The following is a 26,122-nucleotide window of genomic DNA, read 5'->3' as shown; positions in this document are numbered from 1 at the left end:
TCATATCTCTTGGAAAGCATCAGGTCACGCTGATTTTTCCTGGTGTTGCTGCTGATGCTGTGCCATAGGGGGCGTGGGGAGAACAAAAGTATTTGCAGGTCAGGACTGTGTGCGCTTAACTGGAGGTACCAATTTTGTTGGTTTCGGGTTTGGTTCTCTGCTGCTTCGAGAAAAGTGACACAGAGGAGCGATGCGGGGTGGCCCTGAGCACCGCCGGGCACGGGCAGGAGCCGGGCAGAAGCGTGAGCTGCACCCGCTGCTGTTAGCGCCCCGTGGGACAGCGGCACTTCTGTTTGCTGCTTCTTCGGTGACTTTCGCGTCGGGACGGCGATCCGAGCTGAGGCCGATGCGGAAGGACCGGGACGGCACGGCGCCCCTCTTTGGTTTCGTTCTCCCGAGGGCTCGGCTGCCCGGGGGCGGTCGCTGCCGCCGGGCCGGAACGGGGCGGGCCGGCCCGGGCGTGCGGTGGGCGGCGGGGCCGCGCGTTACATCACGGCAGCTCCGCAGCACGCAGCCGGGCCGCGCCGCCGCCGGCCGCTCGGGCACCTGCCGGGGGCGGTGGCTTCCCGTCGCCGGGGCCGCCGAGGAGCCACGCCACCCGGTAACTTTCCTCCGGGGCTGGAGCGGGCAGGAGGGGTGGAAAGGGGAGCGCTCGGCTCCGCCGCCGCCCGGCCCGAGGCCTGCGCCGCGCTCCTGGTGCTCGGCCGCGGGCGGCGCTGGAAGGTGCTGGAAAGGAGCCGGGGCGGCCCCGTCCCGCCGAGCGGAGCCCCGAGGCGGCGGTCACGGCTTCGCCTTTCCGTGCTCGGGCTGGAGCGGGCGGCTCGGGGCTGCGCGGTGCGGACGGCGAAGGGCCCTGCCCTGGGGACGGCGGGGCTCCGGGGTCACGGCGCTGGAGGGGGCGCTCTGGGAGGAGAGAACGGGCGGGTGGAGGAGCTGAAGCGAGGTCGGGGCTGGGGACGTCGCCGATGTCCTGCGTCCAGAGAGCTCGCGTGTCTGCTGGATCGGCTGTCAGGTGCGGAGTGGTGTTTACTCTGTTAGTGGTAACTTTGTTGCCTTTCCCCGTCTGTGCGGCTCGGCTCTGTATTTCTGTTGGTTCACCTGTTACGTACTGTCAGCTCCGACCACCGGCGTTCTGGAACACAGACCCACGGCAAGCGCGCGTGGGGCTGTAAGAGGGTAACAGGTCTACAGGCTCTTAACAGCGGGTGTTCCGTTGCAGGACAGCAGCATGCCTTGGATCGATGCTTAAAGAGGAATGCTTTCTCTTGTGGACCCCCCCCTTTCTTCTCCCTAAAGGCACAGCTGGGCCCTTCACTGCAAAGCTTTTCTAAGGGAGTCTCCGCCACTGACTCACACGCCTGACTAACGCTTTGGATTGCTGCGGCAGCCAGCTCCCGGCTGTGGCTGCAGGTCATGTTTGCAGAGAGGGCAGACTGTCCTCTGAGCTCTGCCACTCATCCCAAGGTGCATGGAGTGTGCTGCTTCCAAAGCGCTAGGGAGACGGCTCTACTGGGGACAGACAGAAAAAGGAAAATCTCCTTGTTACGTCCTTCAGTGAGTAGTGGTCTTCTCTTCCAGTTAAGGGAGCAAATCTGGTGTGAAGATTGCAGCTGAATGTTACTAAGCTCAGCCTTGCTTTCTTTTGGGTTGTGGAGAGGCGGCATCGGACATAGTACAGGTTGTGCCAGGACCAGATGGAGTTTGGCCTTGCTGCATTTCTCCACAGCCACACCCGTGACACATTCACCAGAGGGCTCTTGCTGCTGCAAGGCCTGCGATGCAGGCTGGATGCTGCCTGCTGTAGTCCCTCATTGGAGTCTAGCACTTGAGTTCAGCAAGGTTTCTTTCTTATGTGTGCTTACAGACGTGCATTCTTCACAGAGGGCCGCCAACTTTTAGAAGAGAAAAATAGGGGCTAAAATAATTAGCTCCCCTCCTATCTCCACCATTCTGTAGCTGTCCAAGGAATCCTGCAGCTGCTTGTGCTGTAACGGGGTGCAAGGAGAAGCACTGTAGCAGGGATTCTGTGTATGAATCACCTAATCAAAAAAACGTCAAACAACAAGAAACTTTATCACTGAGTTGCCGTGTTCTGGCAGTGTGCCGTGGGTTACTGCTGCTGGCAGTTAGCAGCTGCTGCAGCTGCAGCTCTGCGCCTCGTCACGGTGTTCCCTTTGCCGGCCGTGGTGCAGCGAGGAGCCGGCGGTGTGCAGGACAGCAGGTGTTGTGCTGCAGAGGTATGGACAGGACCTTGCTGCCTTATGCTGAGCCCACACCTGTAGGTAGAGCTGTGTTTTCAGCGTGTTGAAGCGTGTTAGATTGCTGTTATCTCCGTTCAGATAACTTTTTCAGTCAAGGTGCTTTCTCTAGGAATTGCTGTTATGACACTGGGAGCGCTCATTCTTTGGTAAAGAGAAGGATGAATTTTGCTGTTGATGTTTGATCCAGTCTTTAGAAACGGCAATGGGCTCAGACTTCTCAAGTTACATCTTTTGTAACTAGATCTGCTCTGTGACTGTATGGCCATCAAGATGGACTTTTTTTTTTTTTTTTTTTTCTTCCAAAATTTCAAGTTTTGAATTTAAAGTCTTTAACCATTGCTGTTTCTCAGAAGTCATGTTCCCATCTGCCCAGGGAAGATGATAGAATATAACGTGCTTTGTCTTTGAATGCATTGAAGGATGATCCTCTGTGGAAGCAGCTGCTGTGAGAGTCTCATTGTCACCGATCTGTGCGTCTTTGCAAATTGAATTGGAAAGCTTATCAGATTTTGTCATTTTCCTCCCTCCTTCCCCACCAAGCAATAAGATTCGCACATCTGACAGTCTTGGAGAAAAATAACCGTTTCAGCACTAAGGTAAAGCCTTACAAAAAAAGCTATTTTGCTTGGCTGGGCGAAATCGTTCTGCTGCTCTGCAGTGCAGTGCATTGCCTTGTTTTCCTCACAGCATAACAATTTAGGAGGGCAGGATCACATTCTCTGCTGTGGAAACTGAGTGGGAAGGAACCTCATCTTAGGAGGGAATTTGGGGGAGTGCTTTCTGCACGGGTACGGTTCTGCATCCATTCTGCAAACAGGTTGAACTTGGTCTTCAGATCATACTTCTGCTAATACGTAAGTGCAACATTTGACCTTGCATTTTCGTTGTGGTTACTGCAGCTAGAAGCTGCATTTTAATAAGCCTTGGTATAATAGATGGACAGAATATTGTTAAATTAGATGAGGCCTTCTTCGTTCTGGCAGATCTTAAAAATATCTCTTTTAAAGGTGGTATGATGGGTTACTTCAGCGCCCTGCATTGCTTTGTTCTGTGACTTCCTGCTTAGGACAAAATACTTTTTTTTTCCATTTTTGGAGCACGGACAAATTCATCTCTTGCGTCCTCAGTAACAAGGAGATATCCCTGGAGCCTTTGCGACTTGCTAGTTTAGATCTGGAGATCTGAAAAGCAGATTTCCTTTAAGGCAAAATTGCTTGCTTTACTGAGAATCCAAAAGAAAATGTTAAGGTGATATCATTATCACTTTGTAAAGTGAGTTGGAATATGCACTGTCAGGCTTTTTAGCCTCTTGTTTGGGGAGGGCAAAGGCCACTTTGGGTAGCACACGCAGGGAAAAGCAAAATCCTGCTTTTATGTGTAAGAGAGGGGGAAAATGTGTGTTACTTTAGTTGATGGCAAAATGATGAGAACTGAGTTTGAAAATAAGAGATGTAATTCTCTGAATTTGGAACCTACCAAAATTGTTGTGTCTAGGATTAAGTAGGAGAACTCTCATGGGATGGGAGGACTGAAAGGCTGTCAAAGCTGTGCTGCAGAGCCAAGTTGTATTATATACTTGTAGAAACATCTCTGGGATGTAAATAAACGATGTTAGGTGGGTATCACACTGGTTGCTGACTGACAAGAGAATAGGTGTTCCCTGGCATATTAGATTTTCTAGTTTAAGGTTGTTTTTTTTTTAAAATACTGACAAATATAAGCGTAAAATTTCTTGAAACAGCTGGGCATAGAAGTTAGATCCTCAGCCCCTCTTGAGAAAGGGGAGTCTTGGCTGACCACGGTCCAGCTATGAAACAAACACAGCTGCGTGGCTCAAAGCAAGACTTCCACTTGCTGATTTTAAGTCACGATTGAAGTTGGTGATCCAAGTAATTCACGTAAGCCTTGTTTTGCATTTGGTGTTTTCCTAAGAGCAAGGTTTGTTCTAATCGGCTAGGCTAATTTATTACTTGCTAAGCAGGATGATACAGTGTATCTGCATACATCAGTTTGTGCTATTATATCACAGCAAATGTTTACATTGGAAGAAGGTCATTCGGATTTACTAGATGAGTAACTTCTTTCCTAATGACTTCTGCAAAACTATTTGCATTAAAAGGTCAAATTAAAAGCATGCAAAACTAAATTTTGATAATTAGACTATAATCAAGTGCTGGACGCATAAGAAAAAAAATAAGCTTACTGGCGTGTGTGGTGTTAAAATGGTTTTGCTTTAACAAGGCAGTGTTATCTGTACTTATCAAAATGAACTGCATGTTTTTGGTCATTGTGTCCTTCCAGATCTTAGAATGAGCATAACTCATCCTCCCTTGTGTTGTTTTTCTTCATAGATTGGAAGAGAAAAACACCTCCCTCCCCATGCGTGCTTCCCTCCCCCAGCTTTCAGTGAATGATCACATTGATGAAACAGCCTCCTGCCCTTTATGGATCGGTCCTTCAATGGATTCTGGTTCCAGGGACTTAAGAACTTTCTCAAGTTTAGGAATTGCGTTCTTTAAACATTCCACAGCGACTGCGTGCTGCTTGGAGAGGGTTTGTTTAAGTATTTGTATTAGGCTTTATCGTAAATTGTCATTGTTGTAAAAAATTTCGTGAGTGTAATCTTGGAAAAATGTGTGTAAAGTCCTCTATAAATAGAAATATTTGGAATTTAAGTAGTCTATTTAGGGCCTTTATGAAATGAGGGCAAAGAGGTGTAGGCTTCTGAAACAGTTCTATAGTGTATCTCGGTGGCCAGGGTCATGACTCCACGTGCTGCACCAGTGGCTTTTCCTGGAAGTTTTTATACGGTCAGACTCTCAGTTACGTGTGTGCAGTGGCTTCTTGAGCACCTCCCAGGAGGAACCCACGTGCGGATGTTTGCGGGCGCGTGAAGCTGCACTGGGAGAGCCTTTGGGACCGGCTCTGATGGCACTTGCCCTGACTTGCACACGGGTGCGAGGCCCTCGGCAGCGCGCTGCAGCTCGCACAGGCACTGCCACCGAGGCAGCTCAGCAGCTGTGCACTCTGAATGCTAGAGAGGAAGCTGGCATCTGGCCTTCAGGTACCGACTTTGGGAGTGTTCTGAAATAGAGAATATGGATGAGCTCAGACCCTGCCGTGAAGCTCCTGTTGTCTAAGCATGTGTGGGAGGAGGGGAGTTAACTTTTAGGCTTTTGTCGAACTGAAGAAAACTTTTCCCTTGCTCTGCAGAAGCAGCCGAATTGCTCTTTGTTTTCCTAGAAATAGAACAGGAGTGGAGAAAGTGGAAGCCTTTTCCTGAAGAAAACGTGTTTTTTTTCTCTCCCTTACTTGCACTTTGAGATTATTTTCCTATCGTGCTTTTAGCAGCAGGTTGGGGTTGGGACTGGAAGTTAAAACAAGGAGAGACTGGAGATTTTGTTCTGCTCCGTTCTAGCCTCACCTCCCAGTGGTACTCCCCGATACTTGCTCTGGGTGGTGCCTTCTGCAGTCCCAGAAGCAGCAGCCATCCCCACACGTAACTTTGGTGCGAGGATCAGGATAAGAAGCCCAGCCGCCTGCTGGCGGCCCCATTACCTGCTCCCACACGCTCACGCTCACCTCGCTGGGTCTGCAGCTGTTTCTGAGAAGGCGGCTGGCAGGAGCTCTCTGACTGGAATAATGTTTGCTTGTTTGCTTGTTTCATATGGCCTCTGCCCGAGCTTTCATCTGTGCAGAGCCACTGGCTCGTGGTTCTTTGGTTGGTGGCCTGTGAGTTCTGCCATTGGCTTCCTCCTCCTCCTCCTCCTGGTGGGATTACACAGGAGCTGGGAACGGGGTGGGCTCCTTGTGGTATGTTGCTTAGCTGAAACCTGACAGTCTCTTACTTAGATTCCTTTGTTTTTCTCTGTTAGAGATTTTGTGCAGGCTTCCAATCTGTTCGGGGCTGTAGGAATTTGGCCATAGAAAAGCACTGATCTGCTAGCACCTCAGGTCCCCTTGTCCTGTGTTAGAGCTCTGTTTGGATGAACCAGGGTGAAGCTCCGGGTGCCTGGAGATTACCTGCAGGAGTGGAGGCTCAGCCCGGCCAGCTGGAGGGTGTGCCACTCTGCAGCCATCCCACTGGCTGGTGGTGCCACAGCGGACTCTGCCCTGCTCCGGACTGTTTTCCAGCTGAGTGTTTGTGGTGATGTCAGGCGGTGTGAGAAGGGAACATGACTTGGCAGGACAAAGTCTGCAGAAAGTTCAGCTCTGCATTTGGCCAGGAACCTCAGAGGGAATGGGATCGACACACACACGCTCTCTTCCTGTCACACGGATCCTCTTTCTCTCATTTTCAGACCTTTAACCCTTCCCTTCGAGCTTTCATTTGTGGGTTTATTTAAAAAAGAAAAATAATTCCTCCTCTTTATCCTGCTGTTACTGTACCTTCTAAGTGTTTAGCTGAAGTGACCCCAGAGCAGAAATAGACCATGAGGGCCAGGATCTAGGATAGTAAAGTCAAAAGCAGAGCAAGTTTGCCTTCCAGCAGAGCTCCTAATAGTCTTCTGGTCTGCACCCCTACACCCCTAAATGTCCATCCCAACTGAGTTTCTTGGCAATTTTTCTGATCTCTTCTTGCTGATTTAGGTTTGGATGTATAATTTAGCTGTAGGTGGGAAGCTCTGCCTCTCTTTTGCCCTTCTTCTAAGAGCTACATTGGCAAAATCTGCCAAAATGTATCCTAGGTAATGGATGAGTGCTGAATGGGCCAAAATGTGGAATGGTCCAGCTTGCTTTGAAGCAATTTAGACTCAGTTTCAGTATTCATCTGATACGTTCTTTATATGAGCGTGTCGGTAGTATTGTCATTTCTTCCTGACCTCTGTGCTACATCTAGGGATAATATTTCTATGAATGGGAATCGGTATTTTTCCCCTACTGCCCTTAAGGGAATCTTAATGAGTTTCCTGCCTGCTTTGTGATCCAGTACTGTATTTCTGTTTTGCCTGTGATGAGTGGTAGTATTTGTTTTGATAGATGCTTTTAGGTGGGATGGTGCTTGGATACTAAGTGCCATATAGATGCACTATAAAAAGCTGTTTCCCAGAAACAATCCCGTGTTAGCTATGGTGATATGCAGCATGCTGATGAAAGGAAGTGGGTGGAAAGAAGGAAACAGAAAAATGAACAAACAGCTGTACCACTGACAGCCCTCTACCTCAGTTTTTCTTTCTTCTTTTGCCCTGTGTTCTTCTGTTGTAGAGGTGCTGGAGGATAGAGACCACTTTGAGAGGGTGATCTGGCTTAGCTGAGTGCTTTTAAGTTCTCTTTCAGGCTTTGCTGTGATTCACCATACAGTTTGGGGAGCTTGGCTTGACCTTTGTCATCTGGTCTTGCTGGCAAAAGTTGCTGCTGTTTCTTAGTGCTATTGCCTGTTTCAGCTCAGTGCTGTCAGTGAATCGGTCCGTGCTCTCCCTCAGAGGAGCCAGCGCCACTTTTGGGTGCTGATACTGAAGGGATGGGCCGAGACCACCTGGTGAGCCCCACATATCTCCCCTTGATGATGCTAGCTGCTGGAGACACTTGCTTAGAATAGGCAAGAGTCATGGGATGTTATTCCCTGAGAGTTTGGTGGAGATTAAATTATCTTTAAGGAAACAATCTGGTAAACAGTATGTGATTATTTATCGTTATTTACTACATGAAGCGAAAGGCCAGCAGTGCTGTTTTTCTGGCTGTAATGTCTTTGATTCTGTTATTGGATGTGGGCTGGGTTTAGCCCTCTTCCCTGGTCTCCGCCATCAGGGTGTTACTTTAGGTGGTCACCATTATTTCTTTCATTTTTGCTCGTTCTCATTTCTCTTCAGTTTGGAGATAGCGTGGGGATGACATCTCACACCCTTCGTGAGTCAGACCTGTATTCTTGGAAGCAGGGATGTAATACCTGTGGGACTCAAGTTCAGAAAGGGAGAACAAAGGCTGCCGGATAGGGTTCTCTTTTTTTCTCTCTGTCATACGGTACCAAGGTGATAGTACACAGTGGTTGGAGAGGGAGGTTTCTTTAACTCTTCTTTTTTCCACTGATGCACAAACCCCATTTGAAAAAAACAGGCTGTTTAAACATAGCTAGGTACTGCCATTACCTCTGAGTCAGGTGACACTGGGTTTTTCCCATTTCTGTTGATTCATGTTCTCTTGACAAATCTGAGGATAACTTTAATTCCTGCTGGTTAGCAGATAACTTCACAGCAGAAAGTTTTCCAGATTGTTTGAATACTTTTTGCGTTTAATTTTACCTGTATTGTTTTCTCTGGTGGTGTGGTCAGAAGTACAAGAGAATGACACCGACAGCCAAAGTGAAACACTAAGCAAAACCACCTGTGTATAGATATATTTAAATGTGCAAGGGAAAAAAAGACCTAATGATTGGATAGCTTAATTTGCATGGGGAAATTGTGAGTGGCACTGGCAAAAGAACGCTGTTGCTGCTACAGTGTGAATTTCCATAGGGAGTGCTCTTACAGCTGATGCTGACAAACACACTGCAGAGCAGGCTGCTGGCTGGATCCCCTCCCTTCCCCTTCTTCCAAGTAGCAGCACAGAGCTGCCCTTTGCTCTTTGATAGGAGGAGGGGGCAGCTGTTCTGCTTTGTGTGCTTCATCCTCCTGGGAGGAGCACAGATGGGATTTTTCCTGTTCGAAGCTTCTGTCAGAGCCTCGGTTGCATTTCCTGCCGTCTGAAGGTCGGTGCTGATAGCGGTGTGAAACTGCCGCTTGACAGTTGGAGCTGGATTTGCAGCCAGGAGCTGGGGATTATTGCAGTTCAGCTGCAAATGGCAGGTTCTGCTCGCCTTCTCCCCTGTGTTTGCTGCGGAAGCCGGTGTCACTGAGCAGCCGTTCTCCCTTTGCTCCCCACACTGAGACACGGGGCCATGGCTTAGATGGCCGGGCTGGCTTGTCATTTGGTAGGATGGTTGGGGGTGCTGTTACTGTAATATCTTCCTTGCTAGAAGCCAGTGCAAGCTCTTGTTTTGGCAGTTCAGAGGATGGCTATATTCTAGATTAGCCAGAAGCTTGAAAGCTGAGGGGAAAGAAAGAATAGTAAGCCTGGGAGGGATAAAAGGGACTGGAGTTTTGCTACCTCAGCCTGGCTTGTGCTGTTTTGTAGACTTCAAGGGAACTTGGGTCAATGGCCTGTGGAGGAATTTCATGTCAGCAAGGTGCCACGTCAGCCCTGATAGACTTATTATTAATTTTCAGTTAATTAACCGGTGAAGAGTCTATCCTTTCTTACCATTATCTCCTCGCTCCCTTTCTGCCTCTTTCTCTCTTCCTTTGTCAGAGGCACCGATGCTTCCATGCAAACAGGAAAAGAGACGAGAGAGAGCCCTGTGTGCAGTGCGAGTGAACGGCAGTAACCCCATCTCCTTTCTCCTCCTCTCTGCGGGATCAAGGGCAGCTGGGAGGGAGGAAGGGAGGGAGGGAGGAAACAGAAAGGCTCAGCCCACTTCAGGATCTCACCCACCCTGAGAGCAGTCTATGTGTCACTCTTTTCCCTTTTCTTCTTGTTTTGACATGGCGCCCTTTGATCAGGCTGAAATCAAGAGGCGAAGGCAAGGGCAAACCCCAAACCTCAGTCTATGGCTGTAAGGCATAATGAGAGAGACAGGTGAGAGGAGAGGGAGCATCTCCTGCTGGATGAGACGTGTATGGGAGAGCTGACTTGAAGAACAATGGCTGTTGGGGTGAGGAGCTCCTCTACAGAGTTTGTAAGTTCCTGGGCGTGATTGGAGCCCGCATGTTCTGTCTTCATTTCGGGGATAGTTTGGGAAGCCCCATTCCCAGAGTGCCCTGTGTAGGAAAGAAGCTAGTCCTGTGCTATGGAGGCACAGCCTAGGAGTGAGTTTGGATTTTGATATAGAACAAAACAGAAGTCCTTTGGGCTGATTCTGCCCTGAATTATGGTGTTCTGTTCAGTAGTGCCATTGTGTCACATGACTTAAATTCACTTTGCTAATGAATTTGCAAGTGTTCAGTGGAGAGAAATTTCTCTTTTGCTTCAGTCCTATTTTCCATCTTTTTTCCCTGAGGTTGGGCAGAAATGGTGTGGATTTTCTGTTGCTCCCACTGCTTGTTGATAATGGCGTATTGTGTGTGTCCAGAGCATTTAAGTCATACTGGATACAGACTGACAAATGTGTGCAGAAATATTTGCACTGTTGTAATAAAAGGTCTGAAAATTGCAGAGACTGCCCTCCAGTCTCCTGAAGCTAAAAACTCTTTTAGGGACTTTCCCATCCTTGGCAAGCCTAAGAGGAATAGGCAGAAACCGTCTTACAGAATACCACCTTCCATCCCGGTGCACTCCATCATTACACCTTTCTGTTCTCTTCCCTGCACTTTCAGCCAAGTGACACACACTGGTTTATTTTAATGTGTCCGATAGTTAGTCACTTCTGGAGCTGTTCTCTGGGAGCTGCCACGGCACGGCTACCTTGAGGCAGGAGACATCGCTGTGTGTTGAGAGCAGGCTGAAGCCAAGGATGGAGAGCCAGCCCAAAGAAAGCCTTCACAATGAGAGCCAGGTGCCACAGTGAGAACCACACAAGATCAGGGATACGCTAGTTCAAAGGAAGAGACAAATGCTTAAGCAAAGGCCATTCCAGAAGTCAGCAAAGTGATGGGTAATTAGGAAGTTGGTCAGCAACAGGAGGAAGAGCCAAAGTAAGAGGGCATGGGCTCTAAGACTTAGAACTAGAGGCGGAGGTGGGAATTAGACCCTTAACTTGGGGACAGGAGACTCGAGTGCTGCTCACCACAGGCAGCTGGCTGCAGCCAGGAGTAACTGCTCTGCGTGGTTGTCAGAGGTGGCAGTAGCTTGCAGTGCTTGTGGGCAGGTGCCATGCACTTGGGGAACTGGTAGTGGCTTGCTGAAGCTTTGCTTGGTAGCGAATGAAAGCACTTTGTAGGCTGCAGCTTTTCTACCGTTGTTGAGACAGGTGGGTGTGCAGGCTACTTCCATTTTGTGGCTGTCTTCATGCTTGAGGCACCCAAACGGGTAATGCAATTTCAATCAGGGTCAGTGCAGTTCTCTGTAGAAAGGAATCTGCAGCTAGGGCATGGAGCTAGTTGCTGGTCACTCAGAGTTATAGAGAGTTCTTGCCCTTGTTTGTAAACGTGATGTTAAAAACAGTGCTCTCATGTTGTGCTTCTTTGCACACCTTGCATTTTCATGTTTTGTCCCTCCCTTTGACAATGTGAAGTTGATGCTTTCTCTTCTTGAATTGTTTGGTTTTCACACTGAATCTTACTTCATTTTGAACGTGACTGATTTAAACAGAATTCTTTTTCTACCCTGAAAGGTAGAGCTGACTCTTGCCACTTCTTCCAAAGTGAAACCTGTTAGCTGCTTACTTCTGATGCTCTTACAGACCTCTTAGCTGCCCCATCATTTCTTGAGAAATATGAGGATGCAGAGGGCGAAGCAGAGGAATGAGCTGGCATGAGCTGGGAGTAACCTTTTGTTTCTCTGAGACAAATACAGGGTACTGACACATTTTTTGGAGGCATTTTTTGCAGGTGCTCTGGCTGCTGTGCCGGAGAAGGTATAGGAAGAGCATTAGGTTGCAAAATACCTGTTAGTACGCATGAAAGAATTGAAAGAGTAGTGTTTCCTAAGTGGCTTTGTTCTATGCCAGTGCTGTAGGGTCTGTGACGTGTCAGTCCAACAGTGTTGTTCTTTTTTACTCAGCCATTTGGATTGACAGCCAGCTTTTGATACCCAAGGTATCATGACTAGTGTGCACGCTGAGAATTTAGCTTTCAGCAGAGACCCTTGAGACCCTATTTTGTCCCAGTTTTCAGAGGTAGGTTCAGACTGGGGATTGTTTTGTGCATCAGAATGCATCTAGAAGCCCAAATGCAAAATTACATCCCTGCTGTAAGTTTCTCTGAAAGTTGTTCCCTTCAGACATATTGGTTCTCCAGCAGCCTATTTGTTAGGCCTATCCACACAGGTGCAGTCCTGTTGACACACAGGTATGTGACACATGAGCACGGTCATAGTACCACATGTATACATGTACAAGGTCTCTTCTGTTGGTGGTGACATGCTGCAGTGCACACTTGTGATTCATTACAGAACTGAAACACAACCACTTATTTTCTCTTGTGTGAAGGCTGTAGGATTTTGTAACTTACCAAGACTCTGACCAGTAACTCCTCTTTTGAAAGATCCCAGGGACTTGCATAAATTTCTTAAAAAGCCACCATTTCCTCTGAGCATCCAGTGCTTGGAGGTGAAAGGTCCGTTGTGCTCTTCTTCTCGTTATCCCTACGCTCCACAGCACAGTTTCTCCAGACATGCACATGCATCTGGTTTGGTTCCTGGTCTGTAAACTCCCAGAAAGCATCAGACAAAGAATGCTGTGAAGAGGACAGACTTTTTTATCAAAAATGTAACTACAGTAACTACATCTGGCTCCTTTGGCTTCTTCATCTGTGTGCTGTGCTGCCCAAAGCCATATCCTTTACTTATCCTCTGAGAGCATGGGACAGAAAATAGGCATGTTTTGTAGTTTTGTGGCTCTTGAGGACGGGTCTGGTCAAACACTTCCAAAAGAGCGCATAAACGCTTCAGCTGGGCTCAGTAGTGATCTTCTAGCTGAGGGTATGGGTTCAGACAAGGCTGCTGCTGGAGGGCCTCTCTAGTCCCTGCTCTGGTATTTTGTTTGAGGAGTGCTGATCTCGAGACCGTCAGAGAGGGAAGAAAAGACGTAAGGAACAACGCGTTTCAGAAATGTTTAACGTCTCGTTTGAGACACGAGTGACAAGGGGCTGGTGGAACATTGTTTCTGTCAGCCTTTCATCTTCGTGTGCTTCTCCACTGGAGTGTATGCTCACCAGATTCCTCCATTATAGATGCTGTGTTGGAGAAGTGATTGCCCCATCTCTTGTCACTTGGCCAGTGCTGGTTTCTAAAACTGACAGAGTTGAGACAGACAGTGGGAGGCAGCACAGGAGATGATGTCAAGAAGACTGTGTTCCCTTTTGTAGTTCAGGCTTGCATCACCCTTCTTTATCTCGAGTTGAGGTGGTGGTACAAATTGGATTATAAGAACCTCGGATAACATGAATATTAGTACAGAACTCAAGAGCATTGGAGTCATTAGAAAACAACCCTCATATATTTCTGTGAATATTCCCTGCCTAATCACGCAGCCTCTTGTATCTGCCTGTGGGGAAAGGGCTAGTTTAGCTTTCATTACCTAGCTCCACCATGTGGTTTCACAGCATGAAGGTAGTGGCTGACATGCCATACCCCTGCCGTGTGCTGAGTTCCTGCAGGCTAGTCAGACATTGCCAGGAAGTCAGCAGTCTCTTTTTTAAGAAAAAAAACTCCCCTTTGGGCTCCAGATGTCCTGCTGACAACAAGTTTCACTCTTGCAATGTCAGTCGTGATTATGTGGATGACATGATTTTGTAATCCCATCAGGAGATGCCCTCCTCCTCCCTTACTTCCCAGAAAGCATTGCGGCTTGTGGCTGGGATGCAGCAGAGCTGTGTTGCTGCCTGCAGGCAGCAGGGCCTGAGCACCGTCACTCTGTCCATCAGCTGGAGGATTGGACCTTTTCTTCGAGAAGTGCTGCAGTACTGCCAGCGGTGTTTCATTCTTCACAGTAATTAATGCTTGAGTGAATCTTTTGCGTGGCTTAAAGGAATGTGGAGATGTACTCAGGCATCTTAGCTTTCTGTTTTGTGCCCAAACATGTCCCAAGAGATCCGAAAATCTGCATCGATGAGGAGCATACGTGTAGGAATACAAGGCAGCTCTGGGTTTCTCTCACTGAAGTTCCCATCTCCAGGTGGTGCTCTGTGCCTCTCCGCAAGGTTTTCTGTTGCTGCAGGATTTACTGTGGATATATATTTTTTAAAGTTACTAGTGATATCCACGCTGTTCCTTTGGGAACGGTGAATCTCTTCAGATTGTTTGCAACTTGGATCTGTTATGTTGCAGTCTTTTACATTGGGATTTTTAATTTTTCTGTGGCTTTGAGTTCCACGTTTGCTGCAGTTGCATTTATCGTAGTCTATTTCTGCAGTGATTGAGTGGCTGCATGCACCAAGAGAAGGGAGTTTTGAGTTCCTTGTGCAGTCTGAGTCTGTGTTTACAAAGGTCACATTAATTAATTACATTAATTACATTTAAATTAATTAATTTACCTGATGCTTTTATATTTGTGCTGCTGCACAGCCTTCTGTCACCTCCTCACTTCTAGAGAGTGGCACACTTCCAGTCCTGAACTCAATCAGCCAAGTTAAACTGGTCCTGGGCAGTTGCTTTTTAAATCAGTTAATCCTTTTAGCTTGCACTGGTAAATCACAGAATTAAGATCAAGTGATCTATATGCATGTTGGATCAGATAAAGGTGTGTTTACATTAGCAGTTTATATCAGTTTCACTAAGTCTTTGCAGTCTAACCGGTAAGACTTTTTTCTGCTCAGGTAGTACAGCCTTTTGGAAAAAGTGATTGGATTCACTTTCCGGGTTCATGTTATGTAGTGCGGAGGTACTGTTTTATAATAAGGATGCTTTTTAGTATGATATCCAACTTCCAGAAAAGGGTGTCCCCAGAAGGTTATTGGTGAACGTTTCCTGAGAGTGGCATAATGGCAATGGTTTTCCTTGGGTATGATTCTGGTTTTCCATTTATTTTTGTAGGTCAGGGGAGGATTTGTAATCCTCATCTTTGATGCATCATTGATCCTTGGCACAGCCTTCAGCTGCTGCTAGTAATAGAGAAATTAGTCGTTGCTATGTCAGCATATTGAAATTATCTTTTACAATTTTCTGTATGCTCTGGAGTGCATGCAACAAAATCCAGCACAGCTGGCGGCAATGAGTAATTGGTTCCTGGAAGCTTCGGCAAAGGTCTCTGGTTGTAGAGTTTGGAATTTTCCTCTCACATACTTGGAAAGATTAGGGCTGAAGTCCCATGGTGGTGCTAGCGGTAATGGAGGTTTGTCCTGCTTTGATGTGACAATAAACAGTTTTGTGTCGGAGTGTGCTATCCGTGTATCTTTACCAGTTTGTTAAAATGTTATTTCAAGGGAATAAATATTGATAAAAAACGAAGTTAATTGTCCCTTAATAAGGAAACAATCTTGTTGCTTGCTTGAGATGCATTCTGTAATAGATTTTGGGAGTTAACAGTCTCAGTAGCTGAACTATTGCCTCTTTTGCCTCTGTTTTTCTCCACAGGTACTTCCTTTCTGACTTTCAGTAGCAGAGAAAAACTAAAGACCTTGAAGAAAGACACGTGCTGCCCCTTACTCTGCAGTAACAATGCTGCAGAGATGAGATTATAGCAAGCCCTTCCTGTGTGGCCTCCATGGGTCCCACTCAACTCAGCACACAGGACCATGGGAAGAGGGTGGCAAGTGTATTTGAGATGGAGGAGGAAGGGCTTTCACTCTTCTCTGGCTCAGAGAACCCCCCTAAGCATGCAGGTATGGAAAAATTCTTATTAAATGCTCACAAGCTAAAGGGATTCTGTTCTTTAAGCTGTGAATAACAATGATACTTGGAAAAATTATAGAGTGAGCACTGCTACATCTGAGACACCAATGTCTAAGACTAGAATCCGTTACTGGTAGTTGAAGATGACTGAGTTTATCTAGCTGGTAAAGATGTTGAGTCTTTTGCTAATTTGATGTTCTAGAAGCAATGTCTGTATGGCAGTAAAATTGATTTCTTTTTGTTAGCCTTATCAAAAGCTGCTGAACAACAAAGCTTTACTGCAGGTGACAGTCCAACAAAGGTTAGTGCTGCAATGAAATGCTAGGTTCTGGCAGATTGACATAACAAAAGGAGGCTGGAGTTTTCCTCTCCACGTTTGTTTTTCTAGAATGTATATATCCACAGTAATTAGATATTCTGAAGCTACATGGCAAAAAAAAAGACGGGCACCAGAATTAAAGAGTAATCTTCCACAAATTGAACTTAAAAGCATATTGAGAAAGAGAATTGAAGTTTCACAGTTACAATTGCCACTTACACACAGAATCCTGTATCTTCAAAATGTAAGAAGATGTAGTAGAACAGGAAGAAAAAGAAAGCCCAAGTAGGGTTTCCAGCATCATATCAGCAACTTAATGAAGGAATGACAAGTCAGTGCAGTCAGCTGTTGAACAATGAGGCAGTGGCCAATCCCTGATACAATATTGAACTAGGACCCATCAGGAAAGTAGAAACAAAGAGAGTAGTTGAAAGGGGAAGAGATACTGCTGTATACAAACTTCCAGCGAAATTCCTTAAAATGGATTTGAGGACAGAAGAGGAAAAAAATTAATAAATGCTTTACAAAAGATGCAAGAAAGTCGCAAAATGTGGAGAAAATGATTAAGCGGTGAATCTACTAAAGGAGGACCATAATGAGAGCCAAAGGTACCAAGGTGGTGGTCAAGCTGAATACATCTCAGCCTTTGACTATGCAAAATGACAATAATAAGCAGTATAACTAAAGTGCCTGATGTTCAAAATGGAAAATAATTTCTTTAGATTAAAACTTAAGCCTATTTGACTCAGTAAAACAGTCATAAGGATGGTTGTCAGACCTTTAGGAAACTCATTAAAGACAGCCAAAAGATATGTGCCGGATGGATCCATCATGTGGAGTTATTGGTTTACCTTGCTGTCGCTCAGAAGTATAAACATGATTCAAAACTTCATCAAAGTTATTACACCAGTTAATATATATGCAATAGGAGACTGAGTAACTTGAAATAAATACAGGCATTGCCTAATTTCTTTGTAAGAGATTGTGTGAAAAGAAGTACAGTAAATCAGGAGAGGAGAATATCAGGGGCTTAACCTTTCTGCTGACATTTTCCTGATCTCCAGTCTGCAATGAGATGTGCATGCCAAAATGAGTGACCTCCAGACCTTTGCAAGGTCAGTGGAATTGAAAATCAACACCAAGATACTTAAGTCTGAAAACCAATATGAAGTGAAGAACACTAATAATAATTTCTGAGCTTTATCAAGAATGTCAGAATGTACAGTTCGTGACAAAATAAAGATCCATGAGAATGAGGTAGGGAGAACTGGGAACTGCTGCACTAGACCATCTAAAATGCAAGGCAGTAGTGAAGACCTTTTTTTTAAATGGAGTAACGAGATTTGGCACGTGAACTCTAAGGGTGAGAATGTCTTAGTTTAAGGAGAGAGGAGTAGTCACCTTGATAAATAAGTGATGGCTTTGGGGTTACACAGGTTTCCAGAGCTCACGCAGTGCTTGTCTGCTCCTTGCTCCTGACTGCACAGTTACTGTCTTCTGTCTTAGAGGTTTTCCCATTTGTTCTGGTTATGGGAGTTGCTTGCTCAGTCTTTTTGTAGCGTCACAGTTTCAGTGCTGGTTTTTCAGGACTGTTTGATTGCTGAACCATTTCTCTTGATTCTTGTGTATGAGTATGGCAGAGAATGGATGTAAGACAACTGGAGATGAATTTTGAAAAAAATTAGTTTCTGTGCAGTCTTGAATTTCAGCTCAGTTTTTCAGCAGCTATTTCTTAAATGGCTAACTCCTTTCTGCTGATGGAAAGTGCAGAAGAACATCAGGCTTGAACACGTTTTTATCACTTTGATCTGCCCCATGGTAGGGTCAAGTGTAAAGCTATAGCTGCTTATGTATATGGCATGGAACTGTTTGGATTATGTCAATATTTGATTTGTTGCAGAAGATGTGCTTGCCCAAAAGGGTAATCATCTTTTCATCCATGTATTTAGGAGATAGTGGGTTTGAATGAATGTATTGGTCATTGTAAGGAATGGGGCCATCAGTTGCAAACACCATGCTTCCCTCTTGAGTGTGTCATTTTTTTGTTTGTTTTTGCTTCTGTTCTTCTCATAGAAAACCCTCCGCTGAAGCGGAAGAAGGGCCCAGCCCCCAAGATGCTGGGAAATGAAGTCTGCAGTGTGTGTGGGGACAAGGCCTCAGGCTTCCACTACAACGTGCTGAGCTGTGAAGGCTGCAAGGGCTTCTTCCGCCGCAGCGTCATCAAGGGCGCCCAGTATGTCTGCAAGAATGGCGGCAAGTGTGAGATGGACATGTATATGCGCCGCAAGTGTCAGGAGTGCCGGCTACGCAAGTGCCAGGAGGCAGGCATGCGGGAGCAGTGTGAGTGCAGGAAGTGGTGCTGGTGGGTGCTGGGATGAGGGGATAGGAGTGAGCTAGTGGCCAGTGGGAGTGGCTGTAAGGAGGAGGACGGCGTGAACCCTGGGGAGCACATGTGAGCCGTGCGTGCTGCAGGCTGGACTGTGTATGGGAAGGTGCTGGGAGCTCAGCAGGGATTACATGGAGAGGTGAGGCTGTTGGTGAAACAACATTGATGTGCTGAGATCCCCAGCCACGCTGTATTCTTTGAAAACACTGTTTTATAAGAAATTCATGGAGTGTGACCTCAGAGGAAAGACTCGCAGATAAGGTTTACACATTCTTCAGTATGCTGTCAGCTGTAAACTCAGACTTCTGTCTGTCCTTTGGTCTGCACTATGAGGTTTGTCACCATGCTCTTTAAATGCCAAAAAGCACTTCCTGTATTCACCACGTGACAGAGGTCAAGGGCAGCGCCACAGTACTGCAGCTGTATTTGTGCAGATTCAGTCTTGTCGCTGCCGTTAATGAACTTAGTTATTTTTCTCACAGGACCATAAGGCTGCTGTTTCTGAATATTCAGCAATGCGCCTGCTCACATGTCAGAAACAGCACTCCCCTGACAAGGCACTCAGGTTTCATCCCTCTGCTGACCAAGGTGTCATGGTTTTATGATTTTTGGTTATTGGTATTCCACATCATAACATCATGTAGTGAATGTACCTGGTTCTCAGAAGAGAAGGACTACTACATTCCCCAGGGTACTTTGCTCCCCTGTTACCGTTTCCAGTCAGAGGGAATGATAGAAACTCACATGTGGATCACGAGACCTGTTCTCTCTTTCCGCCCGTCTCTCGTCCTGGCAGCACCTCGCTCTCCAGCCATCTTATCGTCGGTAGTAGAGTAAGGCCTACCTTGATTTTTGGACTTTCTCTCTCACTGTATTGGATTTATTAGCTTAAATTGTAATTATATTGTATTATAGTGTGTTGTTTTGCATTCCGATATCTTATTTAGTAAATTAGTTTGTTTCTCCTCAGATTGTTGCCGCTGTTTTTGCTCTCAGGCCCATCTCCTTACCCTTTTTTTTTTTCCCTTTCCCAGGGCGTGGGTCCGTGGGTTCCCTGTCCCATTCATCACAGAACCGGGCCAAACGCCCGTAAACCGTTGACACAAGGCTGTCTGCATGGGTGCTCACTTACCATTAATTTTGTGTGAAGTCTCTTTTTCTGACATTCAGCAGCCAGAGCAGTGAAGAACACAAAGTATTTCAGAAACTTCTCTGAAATACGCTTCTGCAAAAACAGTAAGCCCCAGTGAGCTGCAGCAAGAAAACGTGCTTTTCATTTTTTGGAAGCTGAAATGCAGTGTGCTTAACATATGTAATCTTCCGTACTGGTTTGGATCAGCTTTATGTAGGCTGTCTCTGCACTGTTTCCCCCTGATTCTGAGAGCTACAAAAAGAGACGTACTTGAAAAATGATTCTGTAAGGTTGCCTGTCCGCCCTGTTATCCTTCTGTTGCAGGTAGATACTACTGGAGAGCCTCGTTATGTTTCAGTGTTTGCTCATTGAAGACAGAGGATACACTTCAGCTCAGGAAAACTATGCCAGAAGGAATCACTGGGCCATTTTGTCGACCACTTGTCTTGTCAACACTGTAATCCATGGTGTAAATTTGCCTTGTTAATCATGACAAAAAAAATGAGATTTTTTCCCCCAGCTGTTTATTTGGAAAGTCATTCCTTCTACAAATTGTTGGAAACATTCTTCTAATTCCCAGACTGATGTTATTCATGGCCAGTTTATCTTTCTTAAACCAGCATGCACTGTGAGGTTAAATAGCTCCTTCATGGAAAACTGAGTGGCTCAGATTACTTGGAGTGTGGTGTGGTGAAGGAAGCTTCCACATGGGCAGTTTGTGAGGTTTTCTGATACTTGGTAACTTGTTACTCTGATAGAAAATCTTCATTCATCTGAGACCTAAGATGAGGGACTGTAATTGCCTGAATCAATCTCTTCTGTTCTTATATTCATACTGTGGCTAGCATTCTCCAATCTTACAGGTCATGTTTGATGTTGCAATTGTACTGAATGCCTTTGCTATAAGAATTCTGATTTTGTGTGTGCGTGTGCATGCATACCCTCCCTTACTGTTGAAAGTCTGGGATAAAGGTTCATCTCAGCTTGATGGTGTTATGCTCTTGGGCTTTCCCTCCAATCCTGTGTATTGTCCACCTCGGAGCACACTGTCTCAGTAGTTGCCTAGTTCTTGCCTTCACATTTAACACAGTTCATCTGAGAAGTGCAAGTTTATACTTGTTCAATTTTGGGGCCTGCCTTCTTGCGTAGCACCCATTTTTCCTTGCTACCTCTGCATAAAAAATGACCAAAGGCTTTTTCAGCAAGGTCAAGCTTTATTTTTTATTTTTATTTTTGTTTTTGAAGATACAATTTCATTTCCAGATTGCTTTCTGCTTTTTGTTCATTTAGCACTAGCTCGCCGGGTGATTTAGATGTGACTTGCAGGTAGTTTTTGCAGCTTTGACTTAAAGAAACAACAAACATCTGCATCAAAAATCAATTATCTTTTTTTTCAGTTAACTTAGTTAAAGGCGTTGTCAATGGTTTATGGGCTGGTAAGGCCCGGTTCCGTGACTAATGGGGCAGGGGACCCACGGACCCACGCCCCGGGAAAGGGAAAAGGGAAAAAAGGTAAGAAGATGGGCCTAAAAACAAAACAACGGCAACGATCTGAGGAGAAAGTTTACTAAATAAGATATCAGAATGCAAAATAACACAATGTAAGACAATATCTTTACAATTTAAGCTAACAAATCCAATACAGTGAGAGAGTGTGTCCAAAAAACAAAGAGAGGCCTTACTCTAGTGCCGACAGTGAGATGGCTGGGGAGCGAGATGCCGCCAGGACGAGAGACGGGAAGAGAAGAAGACGTCTCGTGATATGTGAACGGTTTTATCTTTCCCTCTGAACGGAAAATGGTAACAGAGCAGCAAAATCCTCTGGGAAATGTAGTTCTTCTCTTCTGAGAGCCAGGTACCCAGAACTATCCACAATCCACAGAACTGGGGCATTAACTCTTTAACTCCTGGTGCACTACATGATGTTATGATATGGAATACTGATAACCAAAAATCATAAAACCATGACAGGCATCTAAATTAATTTAATGAGCAAACTGACTTGTTTTGTTTTCTACAATGTTGAATCTAAGTAGTATCACTCGTTGATTTCATAACTGAAGGCTTCCAGCCCTGCTGCAGAAGGACTTGCATTCCTCCTCAGTAGGATTTATACAAAGCTGTCCTTTATTCCACTTGCTGTACATTTCTGCTGCAGGTGGGCTGTGTCCTTTTGTGGTCTAACTATCCAGTACTGGCTCTGACCTCTTAAGGAGAAGATTAAATGACAGAAACTGTTAACTTAGCAATATCAGAAAAAGGTGAAACGACAGGATTATATAAAATGTAATGGACTCATCATGATGTGGAGAGAGCACCTCTTGGACTATGTTATATGGTATTTTGGGAAATTGCTCAATGGCAAAAGCTGTTTCTGACATCTGCAGGGCAGCATGATGGGAGCTTTATGTGTTCGCTGTCCTTTGTGAATGTTTTGCAGGACAGTACAATTAAAAGAAAGGCAATGGAACAAGTAGAGAAAAGAGTGAGACACAAATAAGTATCGCTATCTGTATCCTGTACGAGTGTCCATAAGCCAGATGCTGGCAGCTGTAACCTCTGCTTCTCCGTCCACAAAATGCTACCCTGTGTTTAGTGTGGTTTCCATTGTTCCTCTACAATTGATCTCTGGCTGTTCCTATTGTAGATGTTCTGTCTGAAGAGCAGATTCGGCTGAAGAAGCTGAAGAAGCAGGAAGACGATCAGGCGCGGACAGTTGTGGTGCGTCCAAACCCTCCACAGCCACCAAGCCCTTCCCACCAGCTGACACCTGAACAGTTAAACATGATTGAAAAGCTTGTGGCTGCTCAACAGCAGTGCAACCAGCGCTCATTCACTGACAGACTCAAAGTGACGGTAAATATTCTTACTAGCGGAAATATATAATAGTAAGAATAATAAGGGACAAATGGAAGTATGAAGAGTCGGGGTTGGGGGTGAAGTATTTGGTAGAATGGAAATGCTTGAGGCATAGTTCTGTATAGAGCAACTAATCTTCCAGTGCGTCTCACTCATTTTCTTTCTCTGTTCACTTCATCTTCTCCTCCTTCTGTTCTCTTCTCATCTCCACAGCCATGGCCCCAAGTTCCTGACCCTAATAACCGCGAAGCAAGGCAGCAGCGTTTTGCTCACTTTACAGAACTTGCAATTATCTCTGTGCAAGAGATTGTGGACTTTGCCAAGCAACTACCTGGCTTCAGGGAGCTCACCAGGGAGGATCAGATTGCTTTATTGAAGACATCTACCATAGAGGTGAGAGGTTGTCTCCACCATAGTACGTAGTAACAGAGACAGAAGAGTTTGGAGTACTCACCTGCAGAAATGGTTTTATATCCCTTTTCCTGGGATGGCAGGCTGAAAGAAAGACCTCTGCTCTGTAGCGTGAAGCTATCCTGGCACAGATAGGGCCATGGAGAAGAATGAGGAAAGAGCCTTGGCAATGGAGAGCAGATAATCCCTTCCCAGGAGGAGACACTACAAAGGATGCAGCAGAATTAACTTTGGAATTTTGAAGCATTCTGAGAGAATCATACTTGCTGTTCTTTTTCATTTTTTTTTCAGTGATGCTCTCAACAGATCATCAATACTGTAATGTTCTTTCCTTTATTCAAGTGTATCTAACTGGGGTCTCTGGTTTCAGGTGATGTTGTTGGAGACATCTCGGCGCTACAATCCAGAGATTGAGAGCATCACTTTTCTGAAGGACCTGAGCTATAATCGGGATGACTTCGCCAAAGCAGGTGCTGCATTAGACAGGTGTTTCTTCCTTCCCTGTCTTGTGTTCTTTGATCTTCTCATTTTTCATGTGGGCTGCTGGTAATAGTATATAGAGCTTGAAGTTAGATGAGTGGTTTAAAACAGGAGAAGACCAATGACCCTGTTCACAGAAGGATTATTGTGAACACTGGGAATAAGCAAGAGCCATAGAAAGTGACTGGGAGCAAGGGAGGAAACAATCTGGTATCAGGATAAGTGAAAAAGGGGGGTAAGAGTCGTGTTGCTTAGGGATGAGATAGCTATGTTAGAGAGGATCTAAAATCAGTACATTCTCATAAGAAAAAGCTTTAGTAGTCCACAAGACTCAGAAGCTCAGCTGCTGTGATTCTTTGTACCTTCCATGGACAAGTTCAGGGTGTCTCAGCCCTCCAGGCTGCTGATGGCCTTCTAGGAGCATACTGCCACAGCACACCAGCCAACTGCACTTTCAAACTGTAACGCTCAGTTTCTCATGACAAAGGCTCAAAACTCAAGGGAACTGAACTTTATTTCTTTTTCAGCTTTTAGTAAATACTTTTCCTCCTTGATGCTCTCCATGGTAGCCTTTTCTTCAGCTTGTTAGAAAGGCAAAAAGAAGGCAGCCAGGGAGATTCCCTCCATCCTGCTCTTCCACACTACAGGAAATAAGACTTGGATGCTGTTTTAGGGAAAAGGCTTAGTTTTCAGAATGTTTGTACAGCACATAGCACAAGGAGACACGAAATGATAGTGTCTTCTGTATGTTATGACAGAATAAATATAATTGTGCTTCTGCCAGGCTGTTATCAAAGAAGGTGATTGTAAGTCTAGATCAGCCTCTTACTCTGCTCTCCCAGATTTTTGAGCTAAAGGAAACTGAGTAGTTCAGACCTCTTGGAACTGTGTTTTTTATCTCAAGACTTCAGATGAATCAGCAGCATGGAATTAAAACTTGATTTAAAAGCAAGAGGGCTGCCAGGTTTGAAGGAGATGGTGGTGTGGAGTAGAAAGCGTAGATTTTTTACTTGTGGGATTTTGTCTCTGAGATAGACTTATCTGAGAACTGATGGTGTGTTCCTTTAGATATTGCCTATGAATGTGCTGTGGAGTGGTATTTAAGATTCAAGGAAAACACAGAAATAGTACCATACTATGGTTAGGGCCTGCCTCCTCACCTGCTGTTGTTGGTGCTCACCACTTGTGGTACAATGTGAAGGGAGAATTCAACCAAACACGGGACATAATGTAAGGATATTTGTCTGCTGCCTGTCTTCCCTGCTCCCTGACATACTGAGTGTGTTTCTGACAGCTTATTCTGTGAGGTGGAGAGAGAGAGAGAGAAAGCAATTGCCATTGCTGACCCTTAACCTCTTCTGTTTGCTGCAGGTCTGCAATTTGAGTTCATTAACCCCATCTTTGAGTTCTCGAAGGGAATGAATGAGCTACAACTCAATGATGCTGAATATGCACTTTTAATCGCCATCAACATTTTCTCTGCAGGTAAAAAGCCAGAGAGATCTGAAAAGCTGCAGCACTGAGTTGCAGGGTAAAAGAAACAGAGTTAAGGAAGACTGTGAACAGCAAAGAAGTAATAGAAGGAGTAAGGTCTTACGATGAATGAACAAGTTACTACCTCTGCTTGCAGTATTCGTTATATTCTGAATCTTCCAGTGCTACCTCAAGAGAAAATCAGATTCTTCTCTGATGAAAATACGTATAGCAAAATCAGCCAATATTGACCTACCTCATTTAAAAGTTGCTTTTTTATTGTCCCCTTAACATGTTTGGGGTCTCTGGTGTGTGATGAGTAGCATGGTGTGAGTGACATCTAGTGGACAAGTGCAGGTACTCTGAGAGACCAATATTGTTCTGGGCCAGTAAAGGACTATACAAAGAAGCTATCTCTACTCCTTGCATCTGTTTTCTGTGTCTTGTGACCTGAAAGATCAGAATTATTTATTTGTTCCTGTTTTTGGACTGGCTCAGCTGCTGGAGAAACTTTCCCATTCCCTCCTGAGTATAATGGCAGCTTTTCATCTTCAGACAGACACAAATGCGAGACCAAAAACATCTATATAGTGCTTTTTGGTCTCTATAATCTTCTACCTCTATAGGAATCTGATCTGACTCCTTGTATGTGTTAGACATGATTGAGAAAGAACAGTAAGAGAAAACTGACATAGCTTCTGCATTCATGGACGACTGTCCCAGCTGTTGTGGGTGAATGCTAGATGAGTTTTGGGGAGAGTCCTTACTGAGGCTAGACCAGGGTCAAGTCTAGTGATGCTGCCTGTAGCAACCTGCTTACTTCTGACCTGCTTTTTGGTAGACCGACCGAATGTGCAGGACCAGTCCCTGGTGGAGAGACTGCAACACACCTATGTGGAAGCCCTTCATTCTTACATTTGCATCAACAGACCAAATGTAAGTGTCTGACTGGAACATCCCTGGTGATGATGCAAACTGAATTTGTGTTTATGCAGGCACAGTTCTGACAGTAGCGTCAGGAATACATCTCTTGCTGCCTGTACTGTCACGCTGTTCCCTTCTGTGGCTGTTTGATAGCAGCTGTAAATGGAGGATTTGTGAGCTGTCACAGCCCGCTGTCCTGTATTGTGCTCCGTAGTTACCTGGCATGGAAAGTCTGGAGTTTTGGAGCATGTTGTATTTGTGTTCTTCCACACTGGTGCCTCTAGGATAATGCTGGTTCTAGAGGGAATTGGTATTATTTACAATGCATAATCCACAGTGGTTTGGTGGGGTTTGTTTGTTTTTAAAAACCAAAGCTTTAGTGTGAATTTACTAACAGCTGTCAATTTCTGACCCTG

At 45.4% G+C, this 26,122-nt stretch overlaps 1 protein-coding gene across 5 annotated transcripts in view; it reads left to right on the top strand.

Moving 5' to 3' along the window:
* The window catches only part of NR1H3 (nuclear receptor subfamily 1 group H member 3), a 29,287-nt gene that overhangs the window by 1,158 nt on the left and 2,007 nt on the right, over positions 1–26,122 (top strand). The window contains exons 1-8 of one of the 5 annotated variants that reach the window (XM_021401413.1): positions 468–601; positions 15,465–15,712; positions 18,115–18,381; positions 22,207–22,415; positions 22,632–22,811; positions 23,200–23,299; positions 24,681–24,794; positions 25,624–25,718. In XM_021401413.1, coding sequence (XP_021257088.1) covers positions 15,595–15,712; positions 18,115–18,381; positions 22,207–22,415; positions 22,632–22,811; positions 23,200–23,299; positions 24,681–24,794; positions 25,624–25,718 — 1,083 coding nt within the window. In that variant the 5' untranslated portion in view covers positions 468–601; positions 15,465–15,594. Of the gene's footprint in view, positions 1–467; positions 602–856; positions 1,013–4,666; positions 4,815–9,759; positions 9,973–15,464; positions 15,713–18,114; positions 18,382–22,206; positions 22,416–22,631; positions 22,812–23,199; positions 23,300–24,680; positions 24,795–25,623; positions 25,719–26,122 lie in introns of those variants that run through there. The other 4 variants (XM_021401414.1, XM_021401415.1, XM_021401416.1 and 1 more) reach the window with 4 other exon arrangements.

Source organism: Numida meleagris, chromosome 6 (genome assembly GCF_002078875.1).
Source record: "Numida meleagris isolate 19003 breed g44 Domestic line chromosome 6, NumMel1.0, whole genome shotgun sequence".
NCBI lineage: Eukaryota > Metazoa > Chordata > Aves > Galliformes > Numididae > Numida > Numida meleagris.
This window is presented reverse-complemented; position numbering and strand designations above follow the sequence as displayed.